This window comes from Siphateles boraxobius, unplaced genomic scaffold (assembly GCF_051911475.1).
Source record: "Siphateles boraxobius isolate OS27281-9 unplaced genomic scaffold, OSU_SipBor_1 11, whole genome shotgun sequence".
In the NCBI taxonomy this organism is placed as follows: domain Eukaryota; kingdom Metazoa; phylum Chordata; class Actinopteri; order Cypriniformes; family Leuciscidae; genus Siphateles; species Siphateles boraxobius.
The window spans coordinates 17,474,491-17,491,140 of record NW_027508711.1 but is presented as its reverse complement, the minus strand read 5'-3'; the positions used below and the strand labels follow the sequence as shown (position 1 = coordinate 17,491,140).

Sequence of the window (16,650 nt, the reverse complement as noted above, 5' to 3'; positions counted from 1 at the left end):
TTTTTGCCAGATGTGACCTCTTCTAAAACTAAATTTTCATTAATATTATCCATATATAGCTCACTAAAATATCATGCCAAATATGTTGAAGATGAGCGGACAGGCAGTCAACTGGTTTCGTAGATGTGAAACATTAGGTTTAAAAACTAGAAAAAAATACTGGAATATACATATAGGAATATTTAATGTACATTAATTAAAAAAATCTATATTTTAATTCTATTAAGAATTGGTGTTTGTGTGAAGTGGCTACACAAGCTTCTGTAATGTGTACTGAATTTGGCTGTACTGAACTGAGACCGCAAACATGATTCTAATTCAAATATGACTTGAAAGAAAAGTAGAATTAAAATAGAATGAAACTTGAAAAAAAAGTAACTACACGTTACAGCACTAGAACAATGTTATATATTTTGTTGACTTGTGTACTTACATTAACCCAAATGTTTCAACAGTGTTTAAATCCAGAGAAATCAAGCTATTTTAACCAGTGTAACGGCCTGTTGCCTGTCAGTGATGTCATATCCACATTACCCTCTTCAGAAACACCAAAAGACGCTTTAATATGAGTTTTATTAAGTGAGTAACTGTTTGGATACGTTTATCGACAGAAAACGAATCATTGTTATACAGCTCAACACGGTTAGGATGAAAGAATTCATTTGAAATAATTATATTTAAAACTCAAATTGAATGAATGATTCAATGATTCATTAATACTTCAATTGTTTCATTACTGGATGAATCATAATTTTTTAAAGGTACACTGTGTAGGAATTTCTCCCATCTAGCGGTCAAATTGTATTTTGCTTTCAAATGAATGATGCTCTCTAGTGCCTTGCTTTTTCAAATGCGTGTTGAAACTACGGTAGCCGTTATGTACCAAGAAGCTATGACAACATGTCTGGGAAAAGCTATCCCGATATTTACCCTCGTTTTTGAAATCGCCGGTCACGTTTCCTTTTAAATTAAATTTTCCGTTTTTTTTGGCGATGAGGATTCCTTCTCCTGTGGCTTAGGTAATGCATAAGTATGATCCTGCATTATGAAGTACCGTGCAGTGCAGCCTTTCAAATTTGCCGGGACAGTGACAAGCGCCTCTCACTAATCTCCTTGTCCGTTTCAGCTGGTTTCAGTCACGTGACGCTGGCTTTGAACGAAAACGCGTTGTTGAAACGCGTCGAGGTAGCCTAGTGCTTTTTGTCCCTCTCTGCTATTATAGTTTTTCAAAATGGCGGAACGACATGGCAGACTCCTTGGACTTACCCGTCCAATGTAAATAAAGATAAGAAATTCTTTGCTTAGATCATTGGCAGAGGTAATTTTACATCAATGAGGACATATTTATGAATAAAGACATTGATTTTAGCTAATAAAATACTTAAAAAACTACAGTGTACCTTTAATGAATCTTTTGAATGAATGATTGAATGTCACTTGTCGCCACGTAGTGTTATGTTTTAATGATTAATCGTGCAGCTATACGTGTTGGACTCATGCAATTCCTCTGTTGTTGAATTGTTTAAAATTACAATTCGGTAAATTGCTCTTTTTTGCCATTCCACTGGAAACACCAGTGGGTGACAGCAATTCAAATACCAACTCAAGAATCGAAAGCAATTTTTTAACTCTGCAATTTGCCTTTATTCAACTGAAGGGGTTTTCATTGCAACCGGGGAAAACCTTTCAATGGAATGTAGGAGAATTTCGTGCATTTCTAAGCAAATATGTCAGCAATAACAAACCATACAAATCAAGAAATATTGTGGTTCTGAATTGAATTTATATTCAGAATAAAACACGTTTTCTGTTTGCTTTTCTCTTGCGGTTGGCAGGCTTGTGTGTTTAGTTTGGTTGTGAGTGGTCAGAATGTAATCAGGCCGTACGCAGTCGCTGGTGTGAGATTCGTGCTATTGACCCTGTGTGTGTGGCTGTGGAGAGTGGGACGGGCACAGAGCCAGGTGCAGACACTAGTGCCAGCTCAACCATGCGATACACAGCTTTCTGTGCAGGATAAGAGTCGTGTCAGTGCCAGCATGGGGAACAAGCACGTGGCCGGTGCCAGAATCCACTCTCCATTCCAAAGGTTACACTTGCAGCTGAGTGAAAGGGTGCGAGAGGGTTTGTATGTGAGAGAGTGTGTGTGTGTGTGTGTGTGAGAGAGAGAGAGAGAACAACTTACAATTTTGCCCCCAGACTTCTGATCGAACAGCATCAAGGTCATGCGTTTGGGCTCTCGGTGATAGGAGCAGTAATACTTCACCCACGTGGACACGAAGGAACCTGATTGGGTAAAATGCAGGGAGCCACATGAGAAAAATACACAGTTAGAGCACAAGATACAGTATGGTGGATCACGAAGCTCTCCTCCCCAGAGTGTAACAAAACAGACTTATTACACTACTTTTTTTTTTTTTGTCCAGATATCTTAATATCAGTCTATTATGATAAAATAGTACTCTTTGATATTTATGTGTGATTTTTATTTTATTTACCTCTAAATCCTTGAATTGTATTATTTTAATTGAAAATATGCATTTTACATTATTTCACAAAAACAAGAAAAGACATTATTCAAGATCATCAAGATCACATTTCATTTAAACTGGCACAATAAGTGCATAAAATGTCGGCACAGTTATATTTATTTGTTTCAGAACATTTCACTTTGCAACTGCCACGAACCATGCAAAAAACAATGTGATATTTTTACAAAAATGACACCACAGGCACATATTTTTCATTGCCTGGGTTGCAACAAAGCTCTGTGAATAGTGAAACATCATATAAAATAGCAACAGTTGCCTGCAATATAAAACAACTGAATTAGAGTCTTTGATAAATACATTTTTGATATTACATATACACAAACGCACAAGTAGTTTGAGAATGCAGAGAGATCAATGATGTTCAATGACGTCATTAGCAATGCTTCATGGTAGAGCTGTTTCACCACTATTTCTGTGTCCATGCAAACGTCTCTGAATGTTGGGTCGCCATTTAGTATTGTGGGTATAGTGTAGTTGATTAGTTGATTAACTCAATTAAAAATAAAATCACACTAACTTCTAAAGAGGCCACAAGTCAGTGTGATCAGTTGTGTCTTAGAAATAAGAGAGAAGCTCCACACTTTTCAACTTACGTTTCTCCTGCACAAACAGATATCCCTGCATTGTGTGCGGACTGATGCTCTTGTGTTCGTGTGGGTTTTCCTTCATCTTCTTCATCAAACATTCCACCTCTGAACGTGTACTCCCAAACCGGTTCCGGGTCTGAAAGACCACCAAGACAATTTAAGAAGGTGAATGCTTCAACAGATACTGTATGACGATTCGAGAATGCTTGTTCTTACATTACAAATCCCAAATTCCTACATTAATCTACTCTACTGCTTAAATATATCACATATCTGACCAGGCTCATTGTGAAGTGGCTAGTTTTATCATAGTTGTAATTTATATTTTGGCAAAAGGACATTGACTGCTCCCATCAGGGATCAGGAGTCATGTTGATATCCTGTTCAGTGAACATAAACTCATCCCAATGGACTTAACAGAACATGACATGGTGATGATTCTCATTTGCAAATTATTAAAGGGATAGTTCACCCAAAAATGAAAATTCCATCATTATTTCTCACCCCCATGCCGCTCCAAACCCATAAGACTTTCGTTCATCTTCGGAACACAAATGAAGATCTGAGAGCTTTCTGTCCCTCCATTGACAGCTACGCAACTAACACTTTGATACTCCAAAAGGTTTTCGAGGAGATCGTAAAAATAATCCATATCAATTGAGTGCTTTAGTACAAATTTTCTGAAGAGACTTGATCGCTTTATATCATGAACAGATTGAATTTAGGCTTTTATTCACATATAAACATTGATTAGCGAACATAAACAGAAGCTCAACCGAACCAGCTTAACGCATGAGAACAAACATCTTGCTGAAGCGTAACACGAGAATGAACCTCATTGGTTCTTATAGAAGCTCAAACGTGCTGCGTAACATGAGAATGAACCTCATTGGTTCTTGCGGAAGCTCAAACGTGCTGCGTAACACGAGAATGAACCTCATTGGTTCTTGTGGAAGCTCAAACGTGCTGCGTAACACGAGAATGAACCTCATTGGTTCTTGTGGAAGCTCAAACGTGCTGTGTAACACGAGAATGAACCTCATTGGTTCTCACACGTCAAGCAAACATGCTTGAGCTTCCGTTTACCACAACTGATGTGTGAGTTGATCAATGTTTATATGTGAATAAAAGCCTAAATTCAATATTTTCAAATGTTGAAAATTTGGACTAAACCGCTCAATTCATATGGATTAGTTTTACAATCTCATTAAGAACTTTTTGAAGTGTCAAAATGGTAGTTGCGTAGCTGTCAATGGAGGAACGGAAATCTCTCAGATTTCATTAAAAATATCTTCAGTTGTGTTCCGAAGATGAAACAAAATCTTACGGGTTTGGAACGACATGAGGGCGAATAATTACTGACAGAATTTGAATGTACTAAAGCAATAAACTGAACAAATTCAGCTTTTTAAAAAATGTGTAATATCAACATCTGTGAGGATTTGTTGTAAGATATGGACTCACATTTTGAATGCTGATAGTGAGGTCTGTCTTGAAATGGTTGAAGTCTTTGGCCAGTTCGTACCCATGATGATAATATGTAAATAGACCCTGTAGAAAAGCCAGCAACTACACACAACAACAAAGAGGAAAGCAGCTGTTGTGAAAAGGAAATACAATATAATTTAAAGATGTATAATTGCAATTATATTTAGCAAATTTGAGAGCTTTACTAACAAAAAAGTAACAGACAGTACCATCCCAGCGAACATCGGTCCGACGGCAACGTCGTGTCCCTATCCAAAAATAGTCGGAGTAGGACGGCATAAATCAGTAAAAATATGTAACAAAGAACAGATAACGTCAAAGACGTCCGTTCAACTTTCATTTTGGAACTATTTTTCAACCATGACGTGACGTGTCGGAGGGACGTCTTTTCAATGGTCATTAAATGTCCAAATGTTTGCTGGGATGGGATACCATGTTTTTGGCAGTGCTATTGTATTTTTGAAGAACCACTGCAATAAAATGTTTTACCGGCTCCACAAAATCAAACATTTTCCTTTCCTGAACTTCCTGCACTTTGAAGACATATTCCAGTGAGACCTCATAGAAGTGCTGCCTCACGTGGTCCACCTGGTTATCCGCCTGTGGGGAAATGTGTTTAGAAAATCACACAGAATACACAAGTGAACAAATCCACATGAAATCAAATTGGGAGGTTGTGGCTTTTACTCCCTTAACCGTATGCAAAAAGGTCATTTCAGTATACATAGATTGGCATTGAGAGCAGTACATACTTCATGAAGGTGTGCTTCCTTCTTCTTGGCAGACAGGCTGAGATGTTTCTCCAACACTGTACAATACTTCTCTGTCTCTTTATCATATTTCTTTTTGGCCTCCTTTGGGATAAAAATGCAAACTCTTGAGTCAACTCAAACAGACAACAGCTATACAGTTAGACTACATGCGTAGACTTGAATGTATGCACTGTATTTAAATTGAATATATTTTACATTTTGAAATCAGTTAAGTCATTTCTGTTTGAAGTGCATGCATTCACTTTAATTAAACTATATCAAGCAGGACGTTTGGGCTGGATGCTGAAGTTCTCAGGCTGTTTCGCTTGTCCCTTGACTGTGATTAGACAGATAACCTAAATGTCTCTGTTCTCCAACCCTTGTGAAAAAGAAGTGCGCGTAATTGTACCGAATGTGCACTTATAGTGTGCTTTAAATATTTAAAGTATAGTATTATACAAAATTAAATAAATAAAAGACCACTAAAGAGTGCTTAAAGAGAGTAATTTCATGATTTTTTATGAAATTAAAAGGTTTACTTAAAGTACATTTTCAATCATTATGTTTTAATACTCCCTTTAAATGCTTTTTTCACTGATGAGCGTGTAGTAAATACACAAGAGAGATGTGTGAGAATGAACCATGAAATAGTCTTTAAAAAACACAACACATAAACAATTAAAACGGAACACAGAACTGAGAAAACTGAAGGCTTAAATACACAGAGGGAATGATCAACAGAACAAGAAACAGGTGTGTAACTAATCAGAAACCATGACAACTAATGATGGACTAGATTAGAAACACAGGCAAAACAGTGACAAAAATAACCAATTTGCATACTTATACTATGGCCTGAATGTATACCATTGGTATTCGGATAAATGTACTTTTTAAAGTTTTATTTATTTATTTACTTTTTTAAGAGAAATGCACAAACTGTTATATGTATCAAATTAAGCAGATTAATTGTATCTGTTTATTTTCATCATGAACACTATAATAAATGCTTACACAACCTAACCAACAGATGGCAGTGCTGTTTAAAACGTTAAGTTTAAGGACAGTTTCTTAGAAACACTGCTTACGGCCAACATGGAATCTCCACGTGTTGACTCTGTAACATTAATCATAAGTGACACATTTGCCTTTGAACAGGGTACTTCTTCAATGGCATTGATAATTAAACTGTTATGTGATGGCGGGAGTTCAGAAACACAATAAGCCTGTGAATACCATAACAGCATAAAGTGGTTTGAACAGGAACTCTCACCTTTGCAGCTGCAATCTGCTCCTTCCTAAAGCGCTCCAGCGGCAAGATCAACACATCATTGGCATTTTCAATCTGAAGAGACACAAGTCGCAGAGGTCCTTTCATTACTTACATACAAAACTGGCATTTCAGTCAACATTTACTCACCATCATGGCATCATGATGTGACAGGCCTGAAAATGCACACTCAATCATTTTCTTCATTGAAAGGACGGGTATTATATGGCCATATAGTTTGTTTTAGTAATTCATTTTAATCAATTGCTTGTTTGTTTTTTTAATAATGATTTTTTTTTTTTCACGTACAATTTAGGCCACGAGTCCACATGAAGTGTGCCATTTGACACCAAAAGTGGGATGAATAAGCCTCAGGCTGAAGGAAATGCACATTCACTCCTGTACAGTAGAGGGCGCAGTTCAAACAAACCTTTCAGATGTGCTGTCATTCTGGACCACTATGTTTTCCTAGTCATTTTTGCTTATTCGTATGGTATGAATTGGATCATCAAAAGTCAGCAGCAAAGACATAGGTTAACAAAGTGAGATTAAATTCATAAAAAAATATTTGTAAAATTTAACATATTTAATTATTGCAGGTTTGCGTAATAATCTGAGCTTGCATTTCACTGTTTTTATTTATGTTGAGGAATACTGAATCTCTTTTTGTGCGAGTGAGATGAGTAAACGCATGCTAACATTTAGTCTAGAACTACAATATCCATCATGTTCACACACAACGCCTCTGCACCTTTACTTCAGATTGCTCTCACCATGGGGAGAGGGTGGCAGGCAATAAATGAGGAAACAAATGAACTTGTGTTAGTTATGTGAAAAAATAACAGATATTTTCTGTAAATTTAAAAGTGCGTGACCAGTTCTGGGTAGTAACTGATTACATGTTATCTGGATTACATAATCAGATTCCAAAAAATAAGTACTTGTAATTAGATTGTTTTAAATACTCGTAATCAGACTTAAATTTAAATAATAAATTTACATTTTATTCATACAATGGCAGAAAAGCATTTATAATTTATTTGATTCTCCTTCATTGAATGAATGAATCAATGAAATTCTTCTTTTTCTCAGCATTGCAACATTGAATATCTGTACAACTTCTGATGAACACTGTGATATTATTTGAATTATCACTCAGTAGTTCATTTAACCTCCACTGTCTTTGGAAGGCTTTTGCCTTTTAAACACTTTTTAAATTATTTTACAGTTATTTATTTTAATTTTTAATTTTTATGATTTATTTAATTATTAGCTTTTCATTAAACTCCCTGCAGTTCCTACACAAACCCCATTTCGGGAAACCCTGACTTAAAGGGATAGTTCACTCGAAAATGAAAATTAGCCCATGATTTACTCACCCTGAAGCCATCCCAGGTGTATATGACATATTCTTTCAGACTAGGGCTGGACGATATGGCCAAATTTTATATCACGATATATTTCTTAATTTCGGTCGATACGATATAATTCCGATATCGATATGAACAATATAAAAGCCTCAGAAAAACTGCCAAGAACGCCCATAACAGATGTCTGTTCCTACAATCTTTTGAAAAATGAATTTGCCAAGTCTATGAAATCTGCTGGAGTCTTTCGCTACTGCACCATAACAAACTACATGAAGCAATGAAATAACCCATCATAACAATAATATTCTCTTCTCAATACCTGCTACAAGACTATGAAAGCATATGGGTAGCAATATTCAGTATGCAATATGCATTTCTGTTTTTAAATTTACATTTGCCATAACATTTGTGCAACATTTGGTACACTAAATGGGGGATTTTTTTTCCGATTTAAATCCCATTTCCTGCATTTACATAAATTTAGGGACTATGGTGTTACTAAATCCAGGAAATAATTAAGTTGATTATAATGATAAATTCTGCCAAAAATAAAAGTAGGCTACTAAACTATGTATAACAAAAATGTCTTACTTTTTTCAAGACTTGAGATAATCATTTTATAAAGTCAAAAATGTTCACCATTAATGTTTTGTGTGTAAATAAAACTGAAATATACAGAAATTGAATAAGGTTATCAAATAGTCTGAACTGCTTAAATTATAAATTAAATATAGATTAATCCCTATTAAAGCTACACACGTTCTTTAGACACGATCAGTGAGTAATTTGCTCTGTTCCCCTTTGTTCTTTGGTTAACTTTACTGACAGACAGAATTGGCTGCTGTCCCTTTAAGATCTGTCACTGATGAGAGGATCTTACGCATTTAATTTTCTCATTTGGCTACTCTTAACTTTCATTTAAGATTTTATTTAACTCATTTAGACTGTTCTTGTGAGGATACAATTGACAAAACGGACATTTTGGCATAAATGTGTGTGTTATTATTCAAGCGCGAAACGAAAGAGAACTGGATTCTGTGCGTCGTGTGTGCGCGCGTCAGGACATTCACAGGGAGCGATACCTGCTCATTAGAACTTTCGGTGAGCTATTTTTAGAGTGTGGACGCGACGTTCCTGGCCGCGGACGCGCGCATCGGCACAGTCTATCTCCTGATCCTCGTCTGATGTGTTCCCGCTGCTAGTCGGACTCAGCAGTCACACTCCGGCACATTTTGCAGCACGCTGAAACACCGAAACACCACTAAATTTATACCACTGAATTAGTCTTTCCTCTCTTATCAACTATTTCGTATGCTTTCTCCTCACTTGTGGAAGCTTGTTCAGTCACATTTGCATTGCGGTCAGGGACGCTCATTCTGTGGTTGAAACTTGCCGCGTTGGAGATCCGCTGCTCTGAGCAGTGGCTGCGTGTCTGTGGTGTACGTCATCAGGAAAGTAGCCAATTGTGTTCTGCTCTTTCTGACGGCTGCGCGCCTAACGTCAGTCAGTGACAAATTCTGCTATGTATATTGAAATATCGAAAATGTGTTTAAAAATCATGTCACCGTTATGAAAAAAATGAAAAAATATCGCGATATATATTGATATTGAATTATTGACCAGCCCTATTTCAGACGAATACAATCGGAGTTATATTAAAAAATGTCCTGGCTCTTCCAAGCTTTATAATGACAGTGAATGGCTGTATGTCTTTGGAAGTCCATCAAAACGCGTCCATCCATGATAAAAGTACTCCTCACGGCTCTGGAGGTTAATAAAGGTCTTCTGAAATGGATATATTTGTTACACAAACGCTTCGCTACACTTCAGAAGACCTTTATTACCATCCAGAGCTGAGATGAGCACTTTTTTTTATTTGTTTATCTCCTTCGTGCAAGATTTTGTCAGCAGCACTATGGTACAAATTCTATAGCAGAATCTCTCTCTCTTCTCTTTCTCTCTCTCGTCTCTCTCTCTCTCTCTCTCTCTATATATATATATATATATATATATATATCATTATACTGTCCAACAATCTTTATGGAACGGAACTGGTTTGGAACAACATGGGGGTAAGTTTCATTTTTGAATGAACCTTTAAAATATTAGTGATAAGCATTATGATACTGAAGCTGATGATGATGATGAAAAAAACAGCTCACCATTCGTGTCCTCTCATCTTCCAGGTTCTGTAAGACTCCAGCAAACTCCTGTAGTGATTTAGCTTTGAAAGAAAAAATATGAGACTGATGACCACACACAACACAACATCTTAGCCATATTACGTTAAATTGCATCTACAGTACAAGCACTGAAGTCAGACATTTGTCCTTTTATAATTCACCACATAAACCAGGACATCAGGTTTGTGTTCAACAAGCATAATATGTCCGTGTGACGACCACGAGAAGGTGACAACACAGATGTACCATGTGTTTAGTGCTCTTACAAAACACCAGTGGCCAAATACCAAAATTTTTGAAAAGACTGTGTTTAACACTGGAAAAACAAAGGGGAGATATCAATAATATAATAATAATTATATTAAGTTATAATAATAATAATAGATATAATAATAATAATAATTTCCCCCTGAAATTAACCAAATGTTTGTATCTGTGCATATGGTAAAGAATAAATAAATAATAACAACTTTTGTTATTATATATAAAGTTATTTTTCTGAAGAAAATGTAAGGTATTTACTTGCCCATGCAAAACATAATGCTAAAGTACTTATTACAGAAATATACTGTATATAATTTAAAACAAGTTTAATTGTGAACTGAATGTAATGTTTTCAGAAACTTGCAAAATGCTTGTCATTTGCATTTAAATTAAAATGTATCATTCACATTTATATTAAATGCAATTAGTTGCTTAAGAGTTACGTTTTTTAACCCGCTTAAAAGTTTAAGTTCATCTTTTAAAGTGCACAGAATGTACAGACATTTATGGTCAAATAAAATATACTTCATGTCATGTATCTAAATATATTGTAATTACACATTTATAATGATGACATAGCAATTTAGCACATGTAAAATCTATTAACTATAAATGTAATATCAAATAACACACTACAGTTAAAATCATACTCTAGTATGTCAAATATCAAAATAAGTGTACTTCTTTAAAACATACAAAAGATTATTCAAACATAATGATTTAAAATGTACTTTAAAGTCAAACTTTTAATATGAAAAAGCCTTGAAGTATCCTATACAATAAAGTCCACTTCTTTTTCACAAGGGGTGGACTGTTGCCAGGGCGTTGCTAGGGGTGTAGGGTGGTATTTGAATGTTGCTATGCTAAGTCAAAAAAAGAAAGAAAAAAACCCCCACTAAATTATATTTTGGTCCCTAGATACTAATTAAGTCCTTATTTCAGTGCAAGTCTGGTTGAATTTTCTTTTCTTTTTTGACTTTTTTATTGTCCACCAGTCAAAAACATCAAAGTGTTATGAAACTGGTGAAACACCTCCATATAGAACTTATGCGTTATATGACATTCATGTCTGCAGCAAACATGTATGTCTAACTATGTGCAGAAGTAATACTGATGCTTGCCTTTCATTGCTTGGCACTAGTATATCAAAACTAAAGCCGCTAACTCATCAAATCTCTCAAGATACTCAACCTCAGACATGCAATGGATGCGTTTACTAAGAAAACTCCAGAGTCCAGATATAATAAAGTGGGCTCTGCTGTGGCCTATGGTTTTAATGTTCAACTTCATAAAGAACAATGTCAACAGAAAGTAGGAGACTGCAGGACTGCAAGGCTGCAATTGAAGATGAGATCAGAAGAAAGGCAAGTCCATACTTGTTCCTTCTTCAGATTCAGCCAAGCAGGATTTTAGCAAGTTTCCATGTAAGGTGCCAGGACTTACAGAAAGCCACAAAAATTCCCACAGGTTCCAACACTTAAGTCTTTGATGCCACACAGTCAAGTGAAATGATGGCAAATACATAAAAGTTGAGCTTAGTTTAATTGTGGCTCAATGAAACGGTCATGTGGATGGCGCACAGTAAAATATGTCTATTTGAGTTAAAAGCTTGTAATGAATATATTGTGTAAGAACTGGAGTGGAATCAGATGGCCATGGATCAATTTGTACTCAACCGATTCTCTTTAGAGAAACAATGATGAAGCTGGTGCTTTTAAGGTTGAGTTCATAGATCACATATGCTTTCTACAAATGTTCTATGCATAATAGCATACAAAACATTGAAAAAAAAATTTGGGTTTAAAACTGGAGTATAATGCTGATGATACTTTGGTTTCATGCTGAAGTTAAAGCTTTTTTTTTTTTTCTTCATTACACTGATCTTAACAACAAACATTCAGAAGAAGCAATGATGTGATCTTACCAATGCATATCTCATCATCTGTTTCTGCATCACCAATGCACTGGAATTTAAACTCGTTCAGCGACTCTGCAAACTTTCTCTTTGCTGTGGACAAATCTGCAAAAGATATGAGATCAGAGATGTGTTAAAAGAATACGAGACGAGAATAACACAGGGTGACAAAACCACAAATTGTCAGTCAGAGACCGAGAGACACGCACTTGACTTTGGAAACTTTGTGCTGTTGGGGTCTTTCAAGACATAAGAGTTCTGTGAGGGAATAAGAAAAAGAGACTACAAGGGGAAAATGTCCAAGAAAGAAAGCTAAGAAGAGACAGAAAGAGCCCAAAAGACCCTTAAAAATAAATACTGTTTGTCATGGAATGAGAATTTGGCTGCTCAGATCAGCTTATAAATCGAAGAAAGGCCCCTTGGATTTAGATTGTCATAACTATGGAAAAATTCTTCTTCAAAATAGCAAACAAAAGATAAACTTGCACGCAGATGTGTCGAGCTAGATGTCCACCTCTGTAGCACTTTTTAGTTATCATTTGAGGTAAATCGCATATACTTTAACAATAATTCATTATAATTGGTTATCTATTTTGGAAATTGCAAACCAGTTCTATAGAATCAATTATCTATAGAAATCTATAGATGTTCCAAATGAATGATTAATCATTAAGATCACTTGGATTGAATGATAGACAAATGTATTAAACTCCTGCCAGTTGAATAAACCGCTAAGACTAGTCTTACAAGTTAGATATCATTTTTTTTTTCTTTAAGAGCGTTAACTTTTTAAAATCAGATACATAAAAACGTAGATTGGCCTTATCTGATACCGAAAAGTAAGACTGGTTTCCCTTTGACTAACTGTTAGTGAGTCATTCTAGATAAGACACTGTCTTAACATAATGCCTTGATATTAACATAATAGAAGACAGTTGCTGTTAATGAAACGTTTATATAGATTAAACATATTATATGAAGTGGAAAGAATACTTTGTAATTTTGTTTATCATACTAACACTTGAAAATATGCTGAAATATTTGAAAAAAAATAAAAGTACATTTTAATGACTATTATCAGATTATTACTAAAAAAAATTAAAATGAACAACTTGCTTGTGGTTCCAAGCCAATAAAAAGAATAATAAATAAATAAATAAACTTTTTTTTAAAGGATTTGGCTTGGCAGCTCTTTTCAAAAGAATGGATAAACTCACAGCAATATGAACCAAACATTCTGTATGTGACTGTCAAAGTGTCAAAATCAAAAGCACATTTTGGGCAAACTTAATTCCCTGTGTGTAAACTCTCTCAAATACAAATGACATAAGTGATAATAATCAACTCAGTTGTAAGTTTGCCAGCATACAAATTCTTTAGGACATACATTTACATCTTGTGAAACAAATTGACCCAGTTCTTCACGGAAAGAAATACGACTCTGTTTGGCTTACCAAGCTACAAGGTTACAAGACGTTTTAAAATGCATGAACAAAACTGTAAACTGTTAAATCTGCATGAATCTCTAATAAAAAAAATTCACTCCAATTACCAGTGAAGTTATGTCATCTCATGGGTATATTCAAAAGCATAGTCGTTTTTGCTTTGGGATCAATAATAATTTAATTTAACTAGTATTGGGATCGACTGCTGAAAGTGACAACGCTACTTTACAACAATCTTCCACTTGATATCTACGGACAGTTATTTTAGCACTCGGGAATCCAAGATTGAATAGTTAAGTAGCAACCGGCCCTAAAAATAATCAGCTTCTATTGACAACCACAAGCTTTTTCCTCCACATGTCCTCCAAGAACACAGAATTCCCCACAATTTGTCTCCTCCAGTGTGCCCTGCTTCCTGCCTTCTGCCCAGCGACACAATGGTGCCGTCCAAGCACCCGGAAGGAATGCACACGTACAGTTGTGTATGTACGCACAAACACTCACAAATACAAGCCAACTAGACAGGAAATCAAATAACAAGATGCAGCATTTTTGTTTCCAAAGGCTACAGTGGAATGCTGCTGACGCTGAAGTCTCCGTGCACCCGAAAACTTTAGTTAGCATGCCTGCTTGCACAGTAAATTTCCTCTACGTTTTAGAGGCATTTTTAATCTAAACTAACCATGCCATGTCATAAAAAGGTCCATTTCTAGAGACTTCTTAGTTCTCTTGATGAAACGTTTTTCAGTTTTTTCCTACATGTTTGGTGCACCACATGGCTTCTTTTGGTCACACCACATAAAAGTTTTTCAAATATTTTGAAGGGATAGTTCACCCAAAAATTAAAATTCGGTCATCATTTACTCACCCTCAAGTCGTTCCAAACCTGTATACATTTCTTTTCTTCTGCTGAACACAAAAGACGGTATTTTGAAGAAAATGGGTAACCAAACAGTTGATGTAACCCATTGATTTCCATAGTTTGGAGGAAATAATATAGGAAGTATTTTATATACTCTAAACAAGGATTTTCTTTTCCTGAATTAATTTATTTTAATTAGGCTTTTTTACTGAAATATATCAGCACACTTGTGCCACCCAGCCATTTTTGACTTTACACTCCCCTAAACTATTAAAATAAAATATAAGTAAGAAATGTTAATCACAGAAGAGCTGTATTCAAGTTCATTGTACATATGCATGCCATTTTATCTTATAATGTATTCAAAATACATTAAAATGTTTTTTAATTGCATAAAAAAACTAAAATATCATACACAGAAAAAACTAATTGGGGAGTGATTCCTGTATTATTTACAGAAGGAGCAAGGAGCAATAACATGCATTTGAATGTGGTTGTCACCCCTAAAACCTGAAGTGTGAACATGTCCACCGGTGAAGTGAGAAAATGGAAACACTGAAGTATGTAATCTGGCCTTGTTTCAAAAGTTTCCTGCACTGGGTTGAGACAGATCGCTGATGGTGTGGAACGGATACCAGCTGCTGTCTGCAGGGAGCTCCCATTTATGTGAGGGAGGATCGGCTCTCCCAAATCCTTCATCATCCTTCATCAACTATTTTGGATGTTCCTGAACATGTGCATTTTTTTAATCTCTCAAATGAGATGAATGAATTCAAAGACTTACAGATGAGCTCAAGGTTTCTAACTAAAAGCAGCAACAGTACAAAACTAAAACAGTACAAAAGTACCTATATTTTTAAGCAGCACGAATGACTGCATTTTTTCAACAAAAAAAAATATTGTTTTTTCCAGCAAGATCATTTTATGGAAAAATCCTACATTGCTACATGCCACAGATGTAATGCATTTATCTGAGAAAACTGAATCTACTCGACTTCCTAGAATCTCTCTCCCGTGGTGTCTGGAGGTGTAATCCATTTTAGTGAATCGTTTGGTTTCTTTGTTTTGCTCACGATTAATTAACTTCAGTGTAGTCTCAGGGTACGTTTACACGACAACGATATGGTTAAGTTTTTCCTTTGAGTTTTTCTCATACAGAAGACACCATTGTCAATTAGACATGGATCCGCAAAAACGACTAAAACGCTGTATTCTGCTGCCAGACCATTAGATGGCGATGTAACACTATAGACTGAAGACTTAAAGCAACACCAATGAACTTTTCCTCTGCGGTCGCCCTACAGGTTGGAAGCGGAATTGTCCATTACTGCTGTCGTAAATAATTTAGCCTACCGCAGCCTACTGTCGCACGCGCACGCTCTGTTTATCCAGCACCGGCTTTGGAATCAACAATGGCCACAGACAAGGTAGAGTATGACGCATGATTTTATGAAAGACATCACAAACGAGGAAAAACTATGTATGCCGTAAAGCAGTCGAATTTTGTAGTTCTTTTTGTGCTCCGGATACTACCCGAAACCCGAAGTTACATAGTGCCAGTAAAAGCGATACAGACCACGTTAGGCTATGGCAGACGTGTCATTTAACCTATTGTAAGTCGATGTACCATCACAAGGGTCTTGGAAATATATTATGAAGGTTGAAAAACTACATAGTGTTACTTTAATACACATGTGCAATGACGTCATCATCTTCAGAGACTCCCGATTTTGTTGTTTACATGGAGACGTTTTCAAAAACTTGCACTTTGAAACCCGTTTTCAAAAGTTTGCATTTTCAGGCACCCAAAACTAGCCTGGTCCCATCAGACTCTCGTACGTACATTTCATTTGTACATAGAGTCTGGCACCGCTCCATTGACAACCGTTAACTTCCTTGTAGGCGGGTACTCTATTGAAATCTAAAACTATTGGATTTGCCCAGAGTCACTCTGGATCTGCCATA

General features: G+C 35.9%; 1 protein-coding gene across 7 annotated transcripts in view; it reads right to left on the bottom strand.

The window, feature by feature from the left end:
- Window positions 1-16,650, bottom strand: part of LOC143703835 (rho GTPase-activating protein 26-like) — a 494,068-nt gene that overhangs the window by 432,591 nt on the left and 44,827 nt on the right. For all 7 annotated transcript variants that reach the window (XM_077197339.1, XM_077197298.1, XM_077197307.1 and 4 more), the window contains exons 2-9: window positions 12,388-12,483; window positions 10,179-10,240; window positions 6,650-6,721; window positions 5,377-5,478; window positions 5,114-5,224; window positions 4,601-4,705; window positions 3,143-3,272; window positions 2,183-2,283 (exon numbers count right to left, since the gene is read on the bottom strand). In XM_077197339.1, the coding sequence (XP_077053454.1) occupies window positions 2,183-2,283; window positions 3,143-3,272; window positions 4,601-4,705; window positions 5,114-5,224; window positions 5,377-5,478; window positions 6,650-6,721; window positions 10,179-10,240; window positions 12,388-12,483 (779 nt within the window). The remainder of the gene's footprint in view (window positions 1-2,182; window positions 2,284-3,142; window positions 3,273-4,600; window positions 4,706-5,113; window positions 5,225-5,376; window positions 5,479-6,649; window positions 6,722-10,178; window positions 10,241-12,387; window positions 12,484-16,650) is intronic.